Raw genomic sequence first — 23,669 nt, forward strand, 5'->3', positions numbered from 1 at the left:
TGACGGGTAATATTATCAAATCACATCGTTGTCGACAAACGGCAAATGAATAAGCCAAACAAAAAAAAACGGCCGGTGTATAAGAAGATACTAACAAGTTGTTAAAAGCCCGTAAACCGGCAGCCCGCAACCCCCGCCCACCCTTTTGGCCGTGCCCACCCCGGCCGGCAACGCGTGAGTCGCGGTGGGCGCGGCCTCGTAGGGGCGAACCGCCGGCCAATAAGATCCGTCGGTCGGGCTCACCCTTTTCTCCGCCGCCGCCGTCGCCGTTAAGTAGCCGGACGCGCTTTTGGCCTACGATTTTCATTTGTATTATTATTATTTGTATTTTTTTTTTTTTTGGCCCATTCAATCCGCTCAACCGTTCGACGACGGTCGACCACATGCGCGCCGAACGCCGACCAACGCACTTTACCGTCGAACGCCGTCGATAATTATTATTATTATTACCCACTATCGTTTTTTTTATTTTTTGGAAGTATAAAAGAACGGTAATAAAAAATAAAAAAGGTCGTGACGAAATAGAGGGAAAAGTATTTTTCGGGTTGAAACAGATAAAATAAAAGACACCTCTCGCAAAGGCCCGGGGTGAACATGTCGCGAACGCCGGACGCCGAAGAGAACACCACCACGTGCCGGGCCAGGGCACGGTACTCGGCCAGTCCGCTGGACTTGAAACAGAAGCCTTTGGCGGCGGTCAACGATTCGCCGCCGCCGGTGCCGTCAAAGACCAACAACAGGACTTCTTTTTGTATCGAGGCACTGCTAGGCCGAAGAGACGAGCGGCCGGTGGCGCGGAAAACATCGCTGACCACCGGCTCGTCCGACTGTAGCACGACGCCCTGCTCGAGCCGGAGCGTTTCGCCGGGCCCGGAACAGCTGCTGCCCTACGACGGCTATGACGACCGGCAGACCAGCGGCGATGAGAACGACACCGCGGCCAGACCGTCAGCGTCGCCGCCGCAGCAGCCGCCGCCGCCGTCGTCGTTGGCCTACGGCAATCCGCAAAGCTACATGGCTGACTACGCGATGGCCGTCCGGCAACGCAACGGTGACGGCACTGGTTTCGGGTTCGTGGGCCACGGTACGTCAGCCTTTCAACCACTACCGCGGTCGATGGACTCGACCGCGGTCCAAGCCGCCGGTCCGGCCACAAACGCCGCTTCCGCGGCCACGGCCAACCGGTCCAACGTTTCGGCGGGCCAACTGCAGCAAATGCAACTCGAGTGGTTCGCCAGGGCTGGAATGTTCTACGCCGGACCCAGACTGCACGACTTAACGGGTAACGTTGGATTTTGAGTTGTATAATTATTGGGTTCGTTCCCGTGGGATGAGTTATGTCGGAGAATGAAGGAATAGCTGAGAGATGTTGAAAGATGGAGATTGTGGAGGGAGAGAGAGACAGCATGGCAGATCTCACTTCCTGTATTGGAAAAAGATAATATTTTGAATGTTTTTGGTTTAGCATAAGCCCAAATATACTGTCTTAATGTTAGTTAAAGTTAAGTTTCTAGTTATTCTAGACATAAATAGTTATAAGTTGATATTACTTAAAAAAAAAAAAAAAGGAATTCTGGTGGAAATGATTTACTATAATTATATTTATCGAATAATATATTAAGTATGTTGCATTAGTATAGCCCCATTTTACCGCACTGCTTACCGATATCAGATAATTCAAACAATACAAACAAAACTGTGTTTGAACTTATTGAATTGTGCCGATTAATCGTGTTCGATTAACGTTTTTTCAACCACAAGATCCAAGTCTAACCGGTAAATATCAATTTTCTCTACCTTAATTGAAGACCTTGGGGCAACAACAAGACATGTCCTTTTTTAAAATTGTTTTCAAAATATTCTAAAAAATTTTTTTTTTAGAATTTAAAACGTTTTGAAAAAAAAAGGATATGTCTTGTTGTTGCCCCAAGGTCTTCAATTATAGATTATTGGTGTATAATATATTATACAGACCACTTGTAAATTAATTCTCTGAAGATAGTAATAATTGGGCTCTGGTCGAATTCGGAGTACTTTGGATGTTTAGTATCTAATGGACCTATTTTTATGTGTGTATTGAGAATGTTTATAACCGGATTTATATAGTTGTCCGGTTGTTAAACGTTTGTATAACGTGATCATGTTGCAGTAGACAAATAACGCATTGTCTTTATTCAGTTGCCTTCCAAGACACTAGAATTTTGACACCGAATAAATTAGCCCTCGAAAAACGTTTGTCCCTACAACTTTTTGGAATAATTGCTATTTACTCTGTTTGAATTTTGCATCTTATATCATAAGTATTGTTATTAATTTAGAACTCCATACATTGTCTAAACAGATTACCACAAAGGAAAAATAATCTTGAAACGTTTTTGGTTTTCTAATTAGTTTACACACTAAAATGTGTTGCTACAGTAAAATCGGATAAAGGAATTGTCTTTTTTAAAGCTTATAACTAACAAGTGTTGATTAGCTCAAAGGAAATGTGAAAATATATTCAGTGAAGTTAATATACGTTAGTATGTAGTTTTACTGGTGTTGTGATGCAATAAATTACTAATATCATAAAATTACATTGCAAATAAATCTAGCAAGCTCTTACTTGTGAGCTGAAACTTTTTAGATCCTAAATTGTATTTTAAATAGTTCAAACAATAGTAAACAGTCTTATAAATATTTAATCTGGGCACTAGGTCAATAAAAATGCTTCATAACGAATTTAAAGGCATCGAATGTCATTGTTTGTATTATTATGTAACCTAACCTAACCTAACCTACTCTAACATACTTAACATAAAAAATGTAATTTTTTGGATTATTAAAAAGTAACAATTATTTGGATACGCATTTGATACTTTAACAGGATAATATCAAAACTCGGTAACAAATACTTAAAAAAGAAACCGTTCAATTCTTGTAATTCTTAAAGAAGTTATTTAAATTATATTCGAAGACGAGTAAGAGAGTAATGTTTACACTAAGTTAAGTACCGTTTTGAGTGAATCCGTAAACAACACAATATTGTAAACACATAAATTCGCATAATTGTTAAGAGAGTTGAAAACGTAATTGGTACCTAATGATGTTCTATGTAGGACGAAGAAGTGAGAAACTAATTATTGTGTCTATAAGATTACATTACAAGTTGTTTTCTATACATTTAAAATACAAATGGTTAATATAAATATATAAAGAATAGTGTATGGATATCAATAAATGGCATTTAAATCAATCTGTATCTTTTATAAACGATTACCATTGTCAGAAAATGAACTACCGTTGGAAATTTATAGCGGATTTATTACAAAAATAAACCAAACTTTTATAATGGACACAATAATGTAACAAACTGATACATATATTTTTTCTGTTTGTATTAAATGTTTTACTAGCAATGTCTTTGAACCCAAATCTTTATTATTATTTTGTTTTTTAATGAAATCATTGTGTTGTGAAATGTGAAGGTAAACAATTCATCGTTACTCAGTTTTTTAATTTATTTACATTTGTAGAAATGTGTTTGCAGACAAAACTCAGGTAAATACTACTTACATGCGTCAAACAATCAAGACCTTCTACCCGGGTCAATTTATTAAATTGTTTGATTTGAAAAAATTGAGATTTTCTTGTGTATTGGACTTGGCCGTCGAATTTGTCACTGCTACGGTTATTGCAGAAATAACACAACCTATTTAATATTATACTAACTATTGGATAAAACTGTATTTTAGCTTCTATGTGGAGCTGAGAAGGTATTGGTTGTACAATTATATGTTTTCATATATTTTTTTGGCTATCTTTTAAACCGTCTTCATGTGGCAAATCTGTGGATCATAAATCGTACCTGAAAGGTTATTTTATTGGGTCAAAAATTCAAAGTTCATCCTTCCCTTTCAAGTGGAGTTCCTGGGCTTAGGTCTGGAAATTAAACCAGAACATAATGCACAATTTTATCAATTATAAAGTAGTAACATTTTTTAAATTTATTATTACTAAGGAAAACTACAAAAATGGGGAAATTACACTTTGTAGTAAACGTCTAGGCGTGAGTGAATCAACAGTGAAATTTTAATTTTATTGTTAATCATGGCATACGGGTAACAAAGGCAATAAATTATTATAGACAGAATTTTAACCCTAGAACTTAGAACACATTCTTTGGAGGAAATTATTACCACTACAATGGTTTTATCGACATTTGCACTTGTATCTTATACCGGTGGCCTCCCACCCCTGTATGCCCCATGCCCAATGTACTGGGTTTTCCCCTTGTGGTTTCTGCTCTAATTAGCATGGTTATCATTATTAAAAAATATATTTTAACGATACTACAGCCATTGTTGTTTCTACGCGAAAATAAACGTTGCACGTGTCATTTGGGGAAAACCCGGACGAAATTTTGAAGTATACAAAAACCGAAAAATTTCGCAGAGCCGTCAAGGAGACTACCCAAAGTAGTACCTACCTATATATTATTATTATATACAGGTCGGTTTTGGAGTTTTCTGATTCTTCTTCGAATCCATTGTTCAAACACAACAGTGGCGGCATTACGGTTTGTGTTTGCTCAAAAGCGCGGTCTCGTCAACGTCGTCGAGCGCAAACACAAAAATGTACACCGCAGTTTTTATTGTTTTTGTTTTATCAACTCAAACCGCGCATCGATATTTGTATGCTTTATCGATACAAGTGAAAACAATATTACCACTGCAAACACAAATCAAGTTACCACCTACCTACGCGCGTAATCGTTAAAACAAATCCGGATGTCATCATATTATTTTATGTATTACCTATCACCCGTCTCGTGACAAAGACAAAGTCCTAAGATCTAGTGTTTACCGGACGACCGAACATAGCTTAGACAATAATTGATTATTATCCCAGTCAGTCCAGAAAATCTACCATGAACTCGCCGCGGCCATCAGGTACTTACTTTTTAGCGATAATTATCATTAATTTGTCTTTGCCGAATGTATAGAAAAAATAAACCGTCGAAGTCACCGTTAGTTGGAAAAATTAATTTTTCATAACTGTATCCTCGACAAAACTATCATCATGTCTCAATCTAACAGATCAAAATCTTATAACGCGTTAAACCGAAACGAAAAAAAACCTTAGTATCCGTCAGTAAAATATATGAACATTTCATATTATTTCACACAATTATAAGGTATTACTTTGCCTGGAAAATATGGGTGCTTGTGACCGACAGAGTAATATCATACCTATAATATGCTTCTATAAAATTATTATTTAAAAAAATATACATAAAAATATGAAAACAGACATGCAGTTTCGATCAGGAATGGTCAATGCCATTTTCCGGCAAGTTGACACTCAGGAGAAACCTTTGAAAAAAGTTATTAAGAGTTAAAAAAAAAAACAGAACCGTATGCTAACATAAACGTTTTTTAAGCTCGTTTACCAAAAGTTACAAAAAGTAAAATAATTGGCCCTCCTTGGCTTAAACAACAGAAATAATTATTTTACATAGTTAATTAATTATTATTGATTTCACACAATTCTGTTCAATTAGCCTAACTAGTATGAACCTGTAAATATGAGTTCATAAAAAACATTATAAACTTAGTGTAGACATAAGCATAAATCTATTGAAAATGTTGGGGCTGTGCTACTAGTAACGACAATTTAGAAATCTAAACGTGTAATAAACAATTTTACCAAAATTTGTATTGTACCAAAATATTAAATTTAAAAATATTAAACCCTAATATGCATACAAAGCATTAAAATTAAATTGTTTAAATTTGTTTAATCGTTTTTTATTTGAATAAATAATTGTGAAAAAGAAAACATTTGAATACCGTTTTATTCGAATAATTCGTTTGTTGTTCTAATAAAAATGTGCACAACTCTGACTTTAATGCCGTCCAAACATAATATATTGACGTGACATCTCGCTAACATATTTTCCATGTGGCCATTTCTATTTCGTTTATTCAGCCATCACAAAAACAATATGCATTTTCTTTAAAAAACGGCTCCGCTGTAATGTAGTTGTTAAATTTAGTAGCAGTTTGTGCGATTACTGGTGTGTATTTTTGGGCGCATTAAGTAGTTAAATTATTAATATAATATTCCTAAACAATTATATAAATAAAGGCATAATTTGACTATAGCAGCTGTATTGGGTTTATCGCTTTATCCGGTGTATTATTTCACATCTCAGGTGGAATCGGTTGGCCGGGAACAAACGGATGATAATTATATTGTAATATTATGCGCCGGAAACGGCCATAGGCACACCGGTAGATAGGTATTGTATTTGTTTTAAAGTAACGCTATATTGGTTTTGTCGTATAATACTCTGCCACCGCCATGATTGCGCCACGACGGGGTTGCTATGGTAATAATTATGCTCTCCTCCCTTTGACCATTTGCCCCTTCGCATTCCATAACAACGTACCGTATAGTTCACCGGTGTGTGTGTATCGGTTGAGTGGTACCAAAGAAGTTTTTCTCTTCCTCTGGTAAGGTAGTCCGAATAAATAAAAATTACAGACAAAATAAACTGTTAAATTTATACCTCATTCCCAACCCCCATCCCACCCCTTGTAGTTATTTCTTACATAAATTCTTTGCATAAATTTAAAACGTTATAGATATATCGTCAACCGTGTCAATATCGAATAATTAGCTTTTATAAATTAGCTTACTCGACTAAAGTACCTACCTAGTTAGGCTTGTATTTTTGTCTTAAAACGACTAGGTTGGGTTAGGTTAAATTGGAAAATATGATTGAAGTAGAAACAATTTAGAGGACAGTGTCGAAAATTTCACGATTAACGTTTGCAAGTAATTCATTTAAAAAAATATAAAATTAATAAAACTTGGTACACGTGTATTCGTCGAATAAATTAACACCTGCGGATTAGAAATATTTATTTTGATAAAATTAAAGTTGAACAGAGTGCGTTTCAGTGTTATGAGTTAAAGGGAAGATTGGTCCAAGACTGTATTGACAGTGATTGATCTTTAAGGTTTTAGTTGAGTTAAACATTTATATTTCAATTCAAATTGCACTATTTCCTTTTTGTTACGACTTAATCATATTTTGTCTTTACTTTTTAGTTTCCGATGTAAAATTTTTAAGTTTATACAAAAAGTAATCTACAAACAAATGTATACTTTGAGGCAGTGAAGTTACATCAATGAAAATATATGCTCTAATTTACATTGGTAATATTTACTATCGTTATCAAATATTGCAAATCGTTAATATTTACATTCAAAGGTATTATTTTAGTGTAAAAAATCACAAAACGATATTACCGTCTCATCTCGAGTCCATTTTGGGCGCGACAACTACAAAAGTTAATTTGATTATTAAAATTCGAAACACGTTCACCGTAGGTAATACTACTCTGACAAATATTTCTACAGACTGTTTATCAATACTTGTGGTTGCAAATAAACGGCGGCGAATATATTATCATCTTACCTTAACCGAATTACGACTCGGGCGAGCTGTACCTAAGACGTTGTTAATATACAGCACTTTGGCTAATCGCGTTAAAAGCTAAAACCGAGACTCAGACAGACTGTGACTTTGACCTTTGTACAAGACAAGCTTTGAAAAATAATCGGGAGACACAAGTTCAACCGTGACCGAAAATCGCCGGGTCTAATTATTCATAATATTATTATTGTTACGGTTATTTGTGCGCTGCTGTTATGCTAAAGATACTTAAACACATTAAAAGCGCGCTAAACCTTCCCCGTGGGGGTGGACGGGCCAGGGGATTCGGTATTTTAAATTCCTGATGAGCATGAAACCCTCTATTCGTGTATATTAGCCTCGTCTCGCTCCGTCTTTAATTATAAATGATAATGAATGTGTATATTTCGGGTGAAAACTTTTAGCATACAATTTAAACCCGTTGTCTTTATTTGTACAATACAGTCGAGCAAATCTTGACTACCGGAGGCGGTGGTATTATATATATATATATATATATATATATATATATAATGCTCATCTGAATAATAATTGAAATTCGCTTGCTTTAATCTAAAACGTTTACACCCTTCCTCGTCGTTTTGTATACATACCTATACATATTTATGTATATATACAAGTTACAGCCCATTTAAAGTAAACAACGTCAATACAATTAAAACAACGATCACTTTATTGTGCCCGTCGCTCCTCCGCAATTAAAAGCAATACAAACTTATTATGTATTTCCTTGGCAAACGACGATAAAATACAGCAACCCAGAAATGTGCCAGTGTAACCCGAGTGAGTCAAATCACGAGTCCGTTTCCTTTTGGTTTTTTTCCAACAGCAAAAGAATCGTTTTGCTCGGTTATGGTAATAATCATTAGCACTATTCGGTCAGGTTAGGTTAAACTTGGTAAATTAAACTAACTAACGCGTTAAGCCTTAAAAACTACCATTGACATGATATTATTTTTACATAGATATGTTTTTGGGCTGGTGGTCATTCTGCAACGATTTCGTGTAATAGACATAAAGATGTAATTGATAAAGATCGAGATTATTTAATAAATATGGGTACAAGGGTAGAACCATAGGGTACATAGGGTTTCACTACCGTTTTAGGTCCTAAGACGGTGGCTAGTGGTTTATTTGTTCCAAACTTCTATAAAATAACTATGTTACTTGGGGATAAGGTATCTAATAAAATCCTCACTATATTAATTAATGATAAAAAATCATATAAAGTAAAAATAACTATTACCCATCTTAACAGGGTAAGATCGTTAAATGACAATAAGAGCAACTTACATATTTTAATTATCCATTAACAGCAAATTGATGTAATTGACTGTGATTGAAAGGGGGGATAACGAGTTTTTAGTAGTAACTTTTTGAGTTGATAGCATTTTAAGTTTAAGCGAGGAAAGTAGAGCGGTTGAGTGGTGCGTGTGGATTATAAATAACATTACGGTCTGCCTCAATTCTCAGTCCATACTTTTAAACGCTAACAACACTTTTAACAATTAGGTACGTCCCCTTAACTTTAGCCTTAAGATAAATTAAGATATTTTCTACTAAGTATAAACGTTATACTTTTTATAATAAAATATAATAAGTGAAAAATTCATCCCTTAATAAAATTAAACCCTTTAATAATATTACCTCTTTAAAATAATAAGCTCGATATTAATATTACAAGCGTTGATCGGTGAAACGTAGTAAGGATTTTTTTTTTTTGAAACTTCACCAGCTAACACAAATATTATTTTCTTTGAAAAAACTACTTTAACGTGCAATCGAATGAGCCCTGTACGGGCAATACAACAACATTATGGTCGACAGTTTTATCGGTTTTGCAAAAATGTTATTATACTATCATCATCTTTGCCTGTACATAAAAATCGAATAACCGGCGCGAGGTTTTGAAACACTTGCGGTATGTATGAAAAAGTCAAAGGGGGGAACAAAAGCACGAGATTTCATGTGCACGGTGCTCTTTTGAATTGCAGATTTGTATCCCATACCGACAGTGCGGTGTAGGGACACGGCGATAAAACCTTCCCAGCTGAAGAGAAAACATCTCGAGGGATTTTCGCGCAAAATTTATAACCTCCACACTTGCTTTGTACTCACACACATACACATAACCTAACCTTGCACACGACTTACAGGATGCACAGATTCAGCAGCTTGTACAGCTATTAGCTAATTTTTCAATAAGTTTTGTGTTTAGTTTTGAACAAATTTCAAAAATCTCTGTTACGTCCAAATGATCAATAGTTATATTTAATAATCGAGTTTAAAATATTATTTTAAGGTGGTAACATTAAGGAGGTCACTGTTAAAAGTCAATTAGCGACCTATGCGATGGATTTACCAACTTAACGCAGAATCATGTTATGAAAATAACGATTGGTCGATACAAGATAGTATAGACTGAGAATGAGATAGACTGTAATGTTATTTAAGTGTACCTATATTCACGTGTACTACTCATCCAGCACTTCCTTCTTAGCTTAAACATAAATGCTAATCTCCCAAAGAGTGTTTATTCAAAACTGGACAAGGGCCAGTCATTATTGTCATTGCGCCATTATGCTTTTACCATTCTGGTCTTATTAAAATGTGCATGTTGCTATATGGCTTTTAACAATTACCCTTTAAAATAATATTTTATGTATGCCAGGAGACTGTGATTGGGATTCACCTCAATACAAGGCAAGGGCTCAGTTAAACACCATTCTGGCTGGTGCCGGTCTCTCTGTTGCGGTGTAGATGTAATACTATAACGTATTATCACCTAAACGAGACGGGGAATAAATTATTATATTGACACCAGATGGCATAAACAGGATTACACGCGACATAACAGTTTAACGCTTGGGGTATTATCATCCCCGACTGTAGGTTTTTCTATTGATGCAATCATCTACTTAAACGCAGTGTCGCCGGTTAGGGTTCAATTGTCTAAAATCAATAATCGTTCGGTCGGTGACGGCCAACGCGAATTCGATGTCAAATAATGGTAACAATTTGCTTTTAATAATAATCTATTAAAAAAAAAATACACACACACGGTTATATAAAAGTATATTCACATAGTTATACTTAATTAAAAATGAAATCTACCCAAACCAAAAAAAAAAAAAACACACACATACATAGTTGAAATATTTTCAAAACTTTGCCCAACATAACTTTTAATATTTTTTGAACATACTATATATTATATAATTCTGTCCTTAAAAGTTGAAGGTTTGCAATACAGTTAAATAATAGTGATACTAATCCCTTAAAGAACAATTGTTTTTTTAGCGTTTCTTATTTAAAAGTTGTCTTACTAAAACTTTCTCTGGCTTATATGCTTATATCATTGTGTATTGTTTATTTGTATATGAATAGTTATCAAAACCACATTATATATTTAAATATAATGACGAGGTAATAGCGAGGTAATAGATTCGTCTAAGATATTAAAACGACTGGTTTGAAACGCTTGAAAATACTAATTGAAAAAACATATTTTAACAAAGTTCGATACAATGTTGTGTGAATAATATTATGATAAGTTATGCGCTCATCGTTTTGTATACTTTGTGTGATGTGCACAACGGTGGAAAACATTTATGCCGATGCCATTAAAATACATTGATGTTTAACACTATATAGAATCGAATTATTGCTGATTACACACAAGCGTTAATAAGTACCTTTGGATCGGCCAACTCGTGGGGTTTGCGGTTCGACCACCGAAAAGGCACGTGGTCGACCTTTGCCGTGACGTTTTCAATAATTATCGCAGAGTGCAGGGGTGAATAAATATCAGATGGAATTTTAAGTAATTTCGGCCAAACGCAATTGTACATAACGTTTGTTCCCCCCAAACACATTGTTCTCACACACTCTCTCACTTTTTCTTTTTTTTTTATATAAGGACTTTAGATTAGCTTTAAGCCATGACGCACGTAGAATAATATGTACACACCTTAACTAAATCGGCTGGCCACAATAGTCGTTGCCTGGAAAAAAAATGTAAAAACATAGTTTTATATTGTTGCATAGCCAAGAGGGGAGAGACTATAGTCTCCCATGGGCTATATTATAGGCTTATAGTTTTCGGCATTTAGCCATATCAATAAGTATTTACAACTATAAATAATTTAAATTAATTATGTCTGAGGTGTTACCACTGGGTGGCTTCCTCGCATGCTACTTATTCAAGCTATTAACATATCCTTGTAAGAAAAAAAACTTATTGTAAAATAAATATTATACAGATTGTTTTGATAATATAGAAAAAACAAAAAGATTAATTATGTATAATTGACATGATCTCATTTAAATGACTAACAGAGTTTTCTTATAGTACTAAATTATCCTAGTTTTCTACATCTACTATTTTTAGTGTTTATGGTTATATATTATACAGTAAAAGGGTTTAAATATTCATTTCTTTACTATAAATCGGCATAGTTAATCAAAATTGTTAGTAATAGATCGTTTAAGCAGTTTTATTATTGGCTAAATAATTGCTATAGAATATCCTAGAATAATTAATTGTTTTACTAAAAAAGGTATATTTATAAGACATTTGATAACATCAAAATGGATCACTATTTTAATATTTCTGATATTGTTGTTATAAAAACTAAATAGTTTCGATACAATTTTGAATACAGAGATCTCGATGAAAAATGCAACTGAAAGAATGAAGCAATAATTATCATGGCATCTGTAATATTATATCTAATACAATTATTATCATCATCATTATACTTATTGTACACGGCCGAAGCGTTATTTATTACAGTGCAACGATAACCGTTCTAGTCGAAAAAATAATAGTTATACCGTTCAACATGGTATAATTTATATACATATATATATATGTATAATGGCCGGCCGGGGAGAGAGCGTTATGTTGCGCTTTGCCGTTTGATACGGATTGTATCTGTAATTTTTTTGAACTTCTCGTTATCCCTTTGTACACGGCCTGCTTTTCTTCCCTCCTGTTTGCGCCCGACACGGTCCCGACGGCCAAAAGCTAAGTGATTAAATTAAGTAGGCAATCCGGGATTCGCCCCCCCCCGTGCCCGGCCCTTCACCCTCGCACCTCCTCCTCCTCCCCGGGGTCCCTCTAAATGGCTTTTGGCCGGTCGACAGATAGTCGACTCTGCGCAGTGACCAGTTTTATTTGTTCTTCTTCTTCTTCTGCTGCTCCTCCTTCACCCGGGCGTTGTCGTCCCTTGTTTTATATTGCCCGACGAAAACGTGCGGACGTGGGGTAAATAGGGGGTGGGGGTGGAAAAAAAAGAAAAAGAAAAAAAAGTTCAACAGATGCGGACAATTTGCTCTCTCTCTCTCTCTCTCTATCTATCCGGCTCCGTCCGTAAACATTCGACCAAACGTCCTAAATTACAACCCTCCCCCCTCGCCCTTCTCCCCTACCCACGAAAAGGCTCTATCAATTATGCCGTTATTTGTAAACCGACCGAAAACCAAATTGCCCGGGCCCTCCCCCACTCGTCTACCCTAACCCTTCCCCCCCAAAAAATATGTGTGCAACAATCATTAATGATAGCCAAAGTAATCGAATTAACGCGACTCGGGCAAATAAATATAATAATGTAATAATAGTTATATCGACCAGCCCTGTTTCGTCGCAGTCTCTATGTGTACACATACACACACACACATTACATTAAACCGAAACCATTTTGCACGCGACAAAATACCTAATAAAAATAATAATCATTTTAGTAATTTATACTCAGAATGGTCAGATTTTTTCTGGTGATTGGAACAACAGCTCTTGAATTACTTGGTTTTAATTGACATTTAAACGACATCTATAAAACAGCTAAACTGATTTCTTTATGTAGCAGATTTACAGATCAGAAATCGTAGCTATAAAATAGTATATTGAGTAAAAAATTGAAAAAGTTCAACTCTACTTCTTTAAAATCGATAAAAACACTCAAAAACTTTACGAATTTCTTTTTAATAATAGACAAATTAGATCCAAATGTGTATGAAATTTGTTTAGACATAGTACTACCGATAAACGTCCACAAGTAAAAAATCATAAATCCTTTCCCTAGAAAGGGTAGAAACATTTTCTTTATTTCGCTTTCTTAGGGCGTCTTTTAGGAATTGGACCTTGAAACTAGTAGCAAACAAACATATTTAAAACATTAAAACTACATTTTATTATGTTATTCAACGTTTTTATTAACGTTTTAATGACCACATTAAGCGCTTTTTAATTGTGAGATAAATATATATTAAACTTTTTAAAACATTTATCTACCGTTATTCGCTAACCATAACATAATGTGTAAAATATTTTTAAAATGAAAAAAATTCTATTTTTATGTACAGTCATTTTTTCAATTGTTATCATATTGTAAAAGTTCAAAACATTTTCTAATAAAACCCTAATTAATATGACTATTATATTTATAATTAAATATGGTAAAAAATTATATTTAATATTTATAAAAAATAAAATATTATATTAAACGGTAGGTAATTATTGAAATTCAAGCAGCAACATACATATTTTAATTGTATATTTAAAGCGGAATTATGTAATGAAAATGATGACCGGTCATTTTGGACCAATTTTGAGTAAATACTTTTTGAGTTCTTAGCATTTAAAGTTAAAGCGAGGAATGAATTGCGGCGAGCGGTGCGTGTGGATGTAAATAATATCATAGACTGTAACTAATAGTCTACCTTATGACATGTCTATACCTTTGGATTTGGATTAGATAGATAGGGTGAGGTTAGATTTGTATTAGATGGATAATGAAAACGACGTCTAGTCGAACAACAGTTTTGGTTAGACACCTGTCTGATACTATCATTTAAAGGTAGGCATAGACTTGTGGTGAGGTAGACAGTCATTATTTTTTTTTGGTATTTTCATAAAACGCGCGCACACTCTTGTCTCTTGGGTTAAGGCAAATTAAGCACGCGATTACCGCGTGTGTTGGTCGTTAAATCAGGAGGATTTAAAAAAAAAATTTTTTTTTTATATTTGTATTAATTTTATTATAGCCGTGTGTTGTTGTGGGTAGCTAGGGTAGATCACAAGAGACACAAGAGAGCGACCCGCGGCACCGGCTCCACGCGGGGGGGGGGGTGTCGACGGCCGGACCACGCAAGGGGATTGGGGGAGGGGGTGGGTTAATAGATAACGACAACATTGACTAAAAACGTTTAACCATTTGTCGGCGACAAACGCGCCATTGTTATGATAATTTAATTCACGGATAAACACAAATCATATATTGCACACAATATTGTATAAAGGGTGCGATTAGAAAAAAAGGTCACCCCTCCGCGCACACACACACACACACCCGTCACAAGTCGTCCTATGCCGCAGTGCCATTTACTGTTCATCCCCTCGGGGGTTTACGGGGCTGGGGAGGGTTTGATCTTGTGTTTACTCGCGGCATGTGGTTCGCAAAAAGCATCGGTAATTATTATTATCCGTGTTGCCGGCTAACCCCACACGGCCAATTGTCACCGAATATAATAATAATATAAACACACACTCGTTAATAATGTGTGTGTATATATATATATAATATAAATAAATAAATAGAGCACACCACCGTGACACATCCGAGCGCAACATGTCACGCTCTACTTAAGACATTATTGTTATTGCGCTGAAGGGGAAGGGACCCGCTGTTCGTGTATAGGTACCTATTGTGATATAGTATTTTTTTTTTGTTTGTTCATTTGTTCACAATCGCCGGGCACTTGTTTACCAATTAAAATATTATTTATGGCCTCGCGCCAATTGAATTGAAATAATATATTTTGCTAATTGACCCATCAAACTGGCCGTGATAAAATATGTAAGCGCCCGAAGGGATTCAAAGGGTGGACAGCTTATGTCAGTTTGTACAAGTGACCGGCAAGCCCTGAAAATATGACAAAGAACATTAATTAGTTGGCAGGGATCAGTTTATTTATTGATTTAATTACTAGTTTAAAGCATCCACGACAAACGTTATTGATTTATAACATTAACTGCTCTGTTACATACCAGTTATTAGTTTACGGGTAATTGAACCATTACAGGTTGGTCACGCTATGTGATTTTCATTAAGTTCAAAACCAGTAATCTACTGTTAACGATACAATATATATATATAGTGAGTCATAACATTAGATATTGTGCATAAATATAATATTGTAAACACAACGGGATCAAGTTGATAAAGTTACGACTTATGGAATTTCAATGGATGGATAATTTTGATTTAGTTTTTACACTTTAAATAGTATTTAAAGAGCTCAAAAGAGTAAGACTACTCTAAATTTGCACTAAAAAAATAATCCTGAGCTCAAAATAAAATATAACTGTCGTCAATTTTCCAACTAAATACTATTTTATTAACTGAAAATTCGTACACTTTATTAATGTAATTAAATTACCATTACTTGAAAGTTTTAATAAATTGTTACATTTTGCAATCCGTGGCAAAGGAATTAATCGAAATAATAGTATGTTTAAACGATTTACTATATGAAAAATAATTTATTTTTAAAATTAGTTTTCATTAACTATTTTTTGTAATAATCGTTCAGTTCTAATTAATTATTAGAATTTATTATAAAGATCATCAAAAGCTATACAATATAAAACATAATTTCATTCATAGTTTGTTCATCCTACTTGTTTAATTTATAAAACTCAATTAATTTTTTAACAAATTGTTAAGAATATACATTTTAAGTAACAAAAGTTGAAGCTTTATATTTTCTCTTATAATGAGTGTTTTTATTTTCAAACCATAAAACGAATTGTATTCAAATAATATTATGTTCTATCAATTTGATTTTCTGACAAAAAAAAATAAAACCTCTTCAAAATAATTAAAAAATTATCATTTTCATATTAAACTAGGACTTTTAATTTCATCAGACCCTAGAACGTAGTTATTTTACACAAAAATCGAGGCATTAGACTGGAATTTAAGTTGATAAATTCAGAAATTCTGTCAATAGTAATATGTAATGATAAGTGATAACAACGATGGTTGTCGTTTATGGTTTTACATTTTGTTTTTAGGTTTAATAACCTAACCTATGTCAGTAATTAAATATTTGTCGAATGTGTTTTTCAGGCCAACATCCGCACGCTCTCTTGGGGAAGACGAGAAGACCAAGAACCGCGTTCACCAGCCAGCAGCTTTTGGAATTAGAAAAACAATTCAGACAGAACAAATATTTATCTCGACCCAAACGATTCGAGGTGGCCACCAATTTAATGTTAACCGAAACTCAGGTATGAGTCAACATTTATTACCTTTTAAATCGAATAGTACATGAAATATTGGTATAGCTAAAGCCCATACAAAGTTATTTTAAAAATAAAAATTCCGTAGATAAATCGATTAGTTTAGGTACAAACATTTTAAACGAAACCTGAGATTGTTCGTTAGTTTGTAGATTATATAGTTTAGGTAAGAGAAAATCTAGGAGAAGTTAAAAGTAGGCTTCAGAAATGGAGAGTAGCGCTTGAAAGAGAGGTACTAAGGATTAGTAGAGGATGAGTTTGGAGGAAGTGGACAAGGGGCTGACGGTACAAGACGAATAATGATAATTAGTGGTGACTTAGTAGGCGAAGTAGAGAGTTTTAAGTATTTAAGATATTTTCTACAAAAGAACGATTGATGAGATGAGGATGTGAAACATAGGATTAACTAATAAGTGTGATTAGATCAAGTGGAGAGAAGACTCAAGTTTTTTATGTGACTAAAGAATTCCTTTGAGATTTTTCTTTAGTAAGCTCTAAAATAAAAACCTTTTTCGAATGACAATATTTTATGGGAAAACAATTCCAAAAACAAATGTAAGCACCCTATTTGAAAAATTCATGTTTTGGTACATAGATAGCAATCAACATTTAGTTTGATTACATTTTTCAAAACGTGTAGTATGACATTTTCTATCCGGTAGTATCTCATTTTTCATGATTTTGCGGGATGGTTGTTTTCTGCATAATGCCATTCAATTAACTCTCGCGTGCTTTAATGTGTTTCGCAGGTGAAAATTTGGTTTCAAAACCGGCGGATGAAGTGGAAACGCAGCAAAAAATCTCACCAGGATGCCAAGATATCGTCCAGGGAAGACGCGGTTCCGGAGAAGAGGACTGCGCCAACCGTCCGGACTTGCGACACCGGAAACAACGACCAGCACTATCCGAAAAACGGGCACGGCACCAGAGAAACTTCCGGTTGCAACGAGAAACCAAACTCCGAAACCGATCATGGTCCCATGCCTTCTGCAACCGCGGCCATCCAGACCCAACCCAACCACAATACAGCTGCTCAATTAAATCATAACAACTACCATACCACGATACGATCTCGTCACGAACAAGAAGTAAATTGCGAATCGTTGTACCGACCTTATGTGTCATAATCCGGGGCATACAATTACTATTGATCATTTTTATTTATTGTAAATAACTATTGTTTCATTTTTTTTTTTGGCGTTTCACAATGTCGTCTGCAGTCGAGTCTAATATCTCCTTGGATTTAGGCGTTTCTGAAAACACAGTTGGATTTAGGAGAACACCTGGACTATAACTTAACCTTTGCAAATTGTCCCTCGTTATTATTTGTATTTTAAATCTGATTTCCCGCATAGTGGGTACAGTAGTGGAAGGGTTAACCTGTCAGTCGGCGACTTTTGCTTTTCCGGAATCGGTGTCGGTGTAATGCATTTTTTTTTCTATTACTCCAATTTGTCGTTAAGATACGGACCTAGTGTTTTGGCACCACTTGCATTCCTATAAACGTTCATAAAGGACACGTTTGAAACGATGCCAACGATCGTGAGGCTAAGACAGTCGAACAAGAAATTTCCAAGCAACAATAATTTACTTCGATTACTTATCCCATGCTAAATCCACTCATTCCACAAACTATCCGTAAACAACTTTTTTTTGACACTGCTTCTAAAGTTACTCTTTTATTACTATTCGTGTACGATTTGATGTCTTATTTCGCTGTTGTATACCATTTTTATTTTACAACGTCCATTATCAAAATATATAATGTAAATACAGAACCGTCCTTTTATTCCAAGTGTGTATTCGATTGTCCAGTTGATTCTGTCTGAACTTATTCAATGTAATATCGACTGCAGGCGAAATTAAAACATGTTTTCTCATATAATATACTTGATTCGCATATACATATTCAAACGTTTGTATGTAGAATTTTGTAAAACGACTTTCGCTTTACCGCGTTAGACAAGCATAACCTCAAAAAGACATCAACGACCTTTATCGTCCATCGTCAATAGGTACATATTGATATCATCATAATCATTATCCATTAAATATTTTCATTTAAATAATATATTAAATGTATTTTTGTCTATGCTATTCCTCGTTTGTCTGGGGGCGAATATTGTTATTATAAATAATTTTTCTATGATTTTATGCTTTGTGTGTTTTTATTTTTTCATTGTTTACTGATAATAGTATTATATAATGTATAAACGTAATAATATTTAAATCATTACAGTTAATTGAAAAATAAAAATAGTGGTTAGGTGAAAAAAAAAAATATATATATATATATTTTTGCTGAGAAACTAGGAGTTCCTATCGATCACGTGCATGGGTTTGTTCCCATGAAAATGCAAACATGCGCGCAAATAATTTGTATTTAAATGTAAAAACAAGATGTAACAGCAAAACGTAATACTAATAAAAAAAAATGTATATATAAAAATGTGTATCTATTAATTATAAATATATCAATGAAGGCTGAATAGATTCAAGTAATATTTAATGACCTGTTTTATTTCTTTTTGTGAATTATTTTAGTTGTTGTCTCTGGACGCAGTACAGTTGGACTTGGCAAAATTGTCAAATGTTTTTGGCTTCGTTGTTAAGCCCTCTGAAGGTATTGGTTATACAATGTGTTTATTTGCTGTGTATGTTAACACAATAACTTCCTCTAAACCGACTTACTTATAAGCAGAACGTCTATTGATCCGAATTCGTGAGCGATTGGTACTTATTGATAACTTCCAGTTTATTAAATTCCATATATTTAATAAGTAATGACCTTAAATTGTTATTAAACAATCCTACTAAATATATTTACAAAAGTATAACCCCATGCCTTACATACCTATGCGTTCAAATATTAAACAATTAAGATTTTTTAATGTTAACCCTCAATTTTTCGGTAGATCTGATTTGAAGTTTTTTTTTTAGTATTTTCAATAAATTATTAAAAATTAGTGGATTAAGTTATCAAATACCATGTAAGGCTATCCATTTCATCGATATCATATTACATAGTTATATAATAATATAATATAATATTTTAAAATAATTCATTTGAAAAACTTGAATTCATGAAAATACTAAACAAAAAACTGTCAATGCAAACTGAACAGAGACAAATATGTTTAAAATTTTACACCTTGATGGACCGTTATTAAAAGAGTCCATGAGTTGTACATCATTGTCGTTGTAAGCAGATGCCTTTATTTTGATAATTATGTGTTAAGCACCGGTAGTGGATTACACTGAGTAGTTAGCTAACTTTTATTTTATAAGTCTGCGCGATTCGCATTTTAGTCATTGGCGGTCCAGAACTCGCCGTTGGGCACCAGGGATAAATTAAAGGGGTTTTTTTTTGTAAATACTAAAAAAATACCAGCACCGGGGCCACGTTAAAGGCAAAATACAACTGCAGTGTGTGTTTGCGATTTGGCATCCGGAGATTAAAAAGTGGTTTGCCTTCCCCCCCCCGGTTAGGCGGGGCGAGCGGTTCGCCGGCGTGCCAATGCGAACGGGCGACGCGGGTATAGTTTTCGCCGCAGTTCTAATTAGCTGCAGATTAAAGTAATGTCGGGGGAGCTATTAGAGACGTTTAGCTGTTAATTAAAACTGTTTTCCGGCCGATCCGGGGGAAACGGTCGTAAAAACTCGTGATTAATGGGCAACGAGAGAGGAATAAAACCGTTAAATACATCCCGCCACGCCGGCCCTGTCGTTCCCGATGAAAACGGCTCTACGGTGTATACCTACCCTCCGGCGGTCTTCTTCGGTTAACACCCTCCCCACCCCGGGTCAGTCGGTCCTCTGTTTACACGCACTCCGCTTTATTTTCCGACATGAAACGCATTTCCATAATTATTTAGCAAATGTAATTTATCGCCGTTTACCATCCTGTTGTACGACTGCGCCACACATTTGCAACGGGAAAAGCCAAAAATGAGAACTCTTGTCGGCCAAGAAAACCGCCAATACATTTGCAGTAGCTGCTGCAGGTCTCAAATCGTCCAAATATCAATCATGTTTCAGAAAGTAGCACTGACCCTTTTCGCTTTCCGCATCTGATTCAACTTAACCGGATCCAATATTCAACTGATTTCGAGTGGATCTCTACGGGGGGCGGATTCTTTAATATTGGACTGAATCTGACAGGGAGAGATGCACAGAGCATTACTGCTGAGATAATTTGAGAGTATAAGTAAACCATGGCATTTGTTTTAAGTAATGTTATACAACACTACACTTTACATGTTATATTATGTTCTTTCGTTCTCTTTATTTAAATTAGAAATTTGCTGCATTTAATTAGTAACTAACAACAAACGTGTTTACTTAGTTTCTATGCTGGAGCTACTAACTTCATATTAGAGATGAAAACGAAGTTGTAAAAAGTTCATTAAATAAATACATAATAATATTCGAGTGTTAAAGTAATCCATACAAAATTTACGATGGAAACTTTCACAAAACGTCGAATTTCAAGTAAGTACATTCAAGTATTCTAAGAGTAGGTGGGTACCTTTATGTTTAAAATAAAAACAGCGTTTGATATAGCTTATAACTATGAACGTGCGCCAGAGCATGGAGATAGAATCATAAAAAATACCTTTGAACAATAATGATAAATGATCCAAAAACACATTATACTTTTTTCTGTGCTTATTAGTTAACATTATACCAATTCACTAAATCGATTGAACGCATCCGTTTTGAAAACATTGTGTTTTTTTACATAGTATTTGAGTTTAGACTTGAGGTTTGTTTTTAAATGTCCTGTACAATGCAGTTAACATATGCAAATAATGACTGAACTAACATCATTGGCTTTATATCATACTCACGATATCTCTGGGGAATTAGATATGTACTCAGTGTGATCATAGTCATAAAACCTAGAAATGAAACGTAACCAATAAATATTTAAAAAAATGTTTATTTTTAAATATTTTATTGAAATTTTTCAAGTAGGAACGTTTTAAGTGAAATATTTCATACGAATAACCTTAATAGTTAACAACAATAGTACTTAATTTCTTGCATATTGATCAACAACAAAGATTTAGATGACATTAAAAATGAATTATAAATAACTTGTTTTATTATAGAACACGTTGTATGACATTATTTTTGCCCTAACCTACAGATGAATTTTTCAAATCTTTTTTGCCATAATTCATAGATAAGCAAAACCATTTAAATTTCCTCTCATAACTCGGTAAGCTTAATAACTTCATAAATTATTTTAAAGGGGAAGGAGTGAACTTTTAAAATGTTAAACGCTCAACAAAGTATTTCTATCTGGTAAAATTTATGATCTTTCTACACAAAATAATGTCTTCTCAACTACGCGTATAAGTTAAAAACAATGAGTTTAATTCGGAGGAATTAAATATAACACATTTGTTATGTGCTTTTGTTGTAAAAAGTGTTTTTTAAATATTTTTAAAATTTGTTTTTTATTTTTTATTTATAAGTTCAATTATTATTTGAAATATAACGTTTCACCTAACCTAACCTAACCGAACCTCATTCAGTAATTAATTTGTCAAATACATCTTCTAAAAATGTCTCCTTTGCAATGAACTGTTCAGTGTAATAATTAAAAAATAATTGTTTAACTATACCCAGGGCGTTATTAATTGTAATTATTGTTGTACTAAAAAATCTGATTTTTAAAACACAACCGTTTTGAGCTTCAAACCGAGGTATATATATTATAATGGATTAGAGTATATGATATAGTCTGTAAATTTGACAAATATTGTAATCAAAAACATGAAAACGACCGATTCGTTATACCTTCAAGCAAAAGTAGTATTTTATGTGTTTTAAAATATATATTTTTTTCGACAACAGTCGGTGGGAAAAGGTGTGGATTAGCATAGAGATTGGCCGTTTAGAAACCGTCCAAGACTGCCGGATGTACCTACTCTGGAGTTGATTAAAAACTCATATAGGATACCGTCGAAAATAATAACAATTGAACTGTTAGATAATAATGATAATAACACACAACGATATCGTTGTGTCGAGAGTACTTGTGTGTGGAAATCCACTCACAGCACAAAACTAAGATATTATGTAACATACTTATATGTGTATATAACGTCATGATGTTATTAAAAATCGTTACAACCTGACCACAACAGAATATAACTTTTGAACCACTCGACCACCGATTTCTTCAGTGGGAGAGGTTGCATAAACCTAAAAAAAGAGACAAGTTTTATCAATATTAAAAAAAAAAAAAAACACTGTCAAAAAAAGTCTGCCAAATTCGATTAGCGGACCATTTAAGTTAAGTACAGCTGGGATGTGAAGAATGGGATGGGACTGTTTGGCAGTTTGCCTGACTTAGTGTATGCAGATTTTTCAAAACAGCCGTCACCCTCTGACCTCGATCCCGCACGACGACACGGACAAGGTATATAGATAAGTATAATATAACAATAATTGTTTTCATAAATAATAATTTACAATAATAATAACGGGATTGCCTTGTGCCAAACGACCATAACAGAAAAGTAGAGCCACCTTAATCTGAGCGTTTCAGGCCGGTTCACATTTACCGGAAATGAGGCTTCCTGTTATTATAACACGAGAAGGCATAGCGGCCGTTAAAAAAAAACAGAAAAAAAATTGTCATAAGGATCGTTACGCGTTGTCAAATCGATTAAACGGACACGTATGTGCGTCTTATGTGTCTTGTGTTTCTTCTTATTTTTAATTATTTTGTTTAAAATACCACACGATTACCGTAATAACGCCCCAACGTCGTGACAGTATGAAAATAAAATTATAAAAAAATAATTGGCCACAGGTCAAACGGTAGGTAATAATGTCGAGGAAAATAGATTTAAAAAAATA

General features: G+C 34.3%; 1 protein-coding gene across 1 annotated transcript; it reads left to right on the forward strand.

The window, feature by feature from the left end:
* The first annotated feature begins 594 nt into the window (after positions 1-594).
* LOC126836732 (homeobox protein Hox-A1a-like) lies at positions 595-18,614 on the forward strand. The gene is made up of 3 exons (XM_050570347.1): positions 595-1,282; positions 16,621-16,781; positions 17,543-18,614. Exons 1-3 carry the CDS (start codon positions 595-597, stop codon positions 17,918-17,920), a joined length of 1,227 nt encoding a protein of 408 aa, XP_050426304.1. The 3' UTR covers positions 17,921-18,614.
* The last annotated feature ends 5,055 nt before the right edge of the window (positions 18,615-23,669 follow it).

This window comes from Adelges cooleyi, unplaced genomic scaffold (assembly GCF_023614345.1).
Source record: "Adelges cooleyi isolate 19-005CV unplaced genomic scaffold, UGA_ACOO_1.1 ACOO_flye_CR_arks_rails_tigmint_CR_PRNA_247, whole genome shotgun sequence".
Lineage (NCBI taxonomy): Eukaryota > Metazoa > Arthropoda > Insecta > Hemiptera > Adelgidae > Adelges > Adelges cooleyi.

Coding starts and splice junctions, on each gene's coding strand:
- LOC126836732 (XM_050570347.1), top strand. CDS start 595: ATGTCGCGAACGCCGGACGCCGAAGAGAACACCACCACGTGCCGGGCC. Junction 1,283..16,620: donor CAGACTGCACGACTTAACGG/GTAACGTTGGAT, acceptor TGTGTTTTTCAG/GCCAACATCCGCACGCTCTC. Junction 16,782..17,542: donor TAATGTTAACCGAAACTCAG/GTATGAGTCAAC, acceptor TGTGTTTCGCAG/GTGAAAATTTGGTTTCAAAA.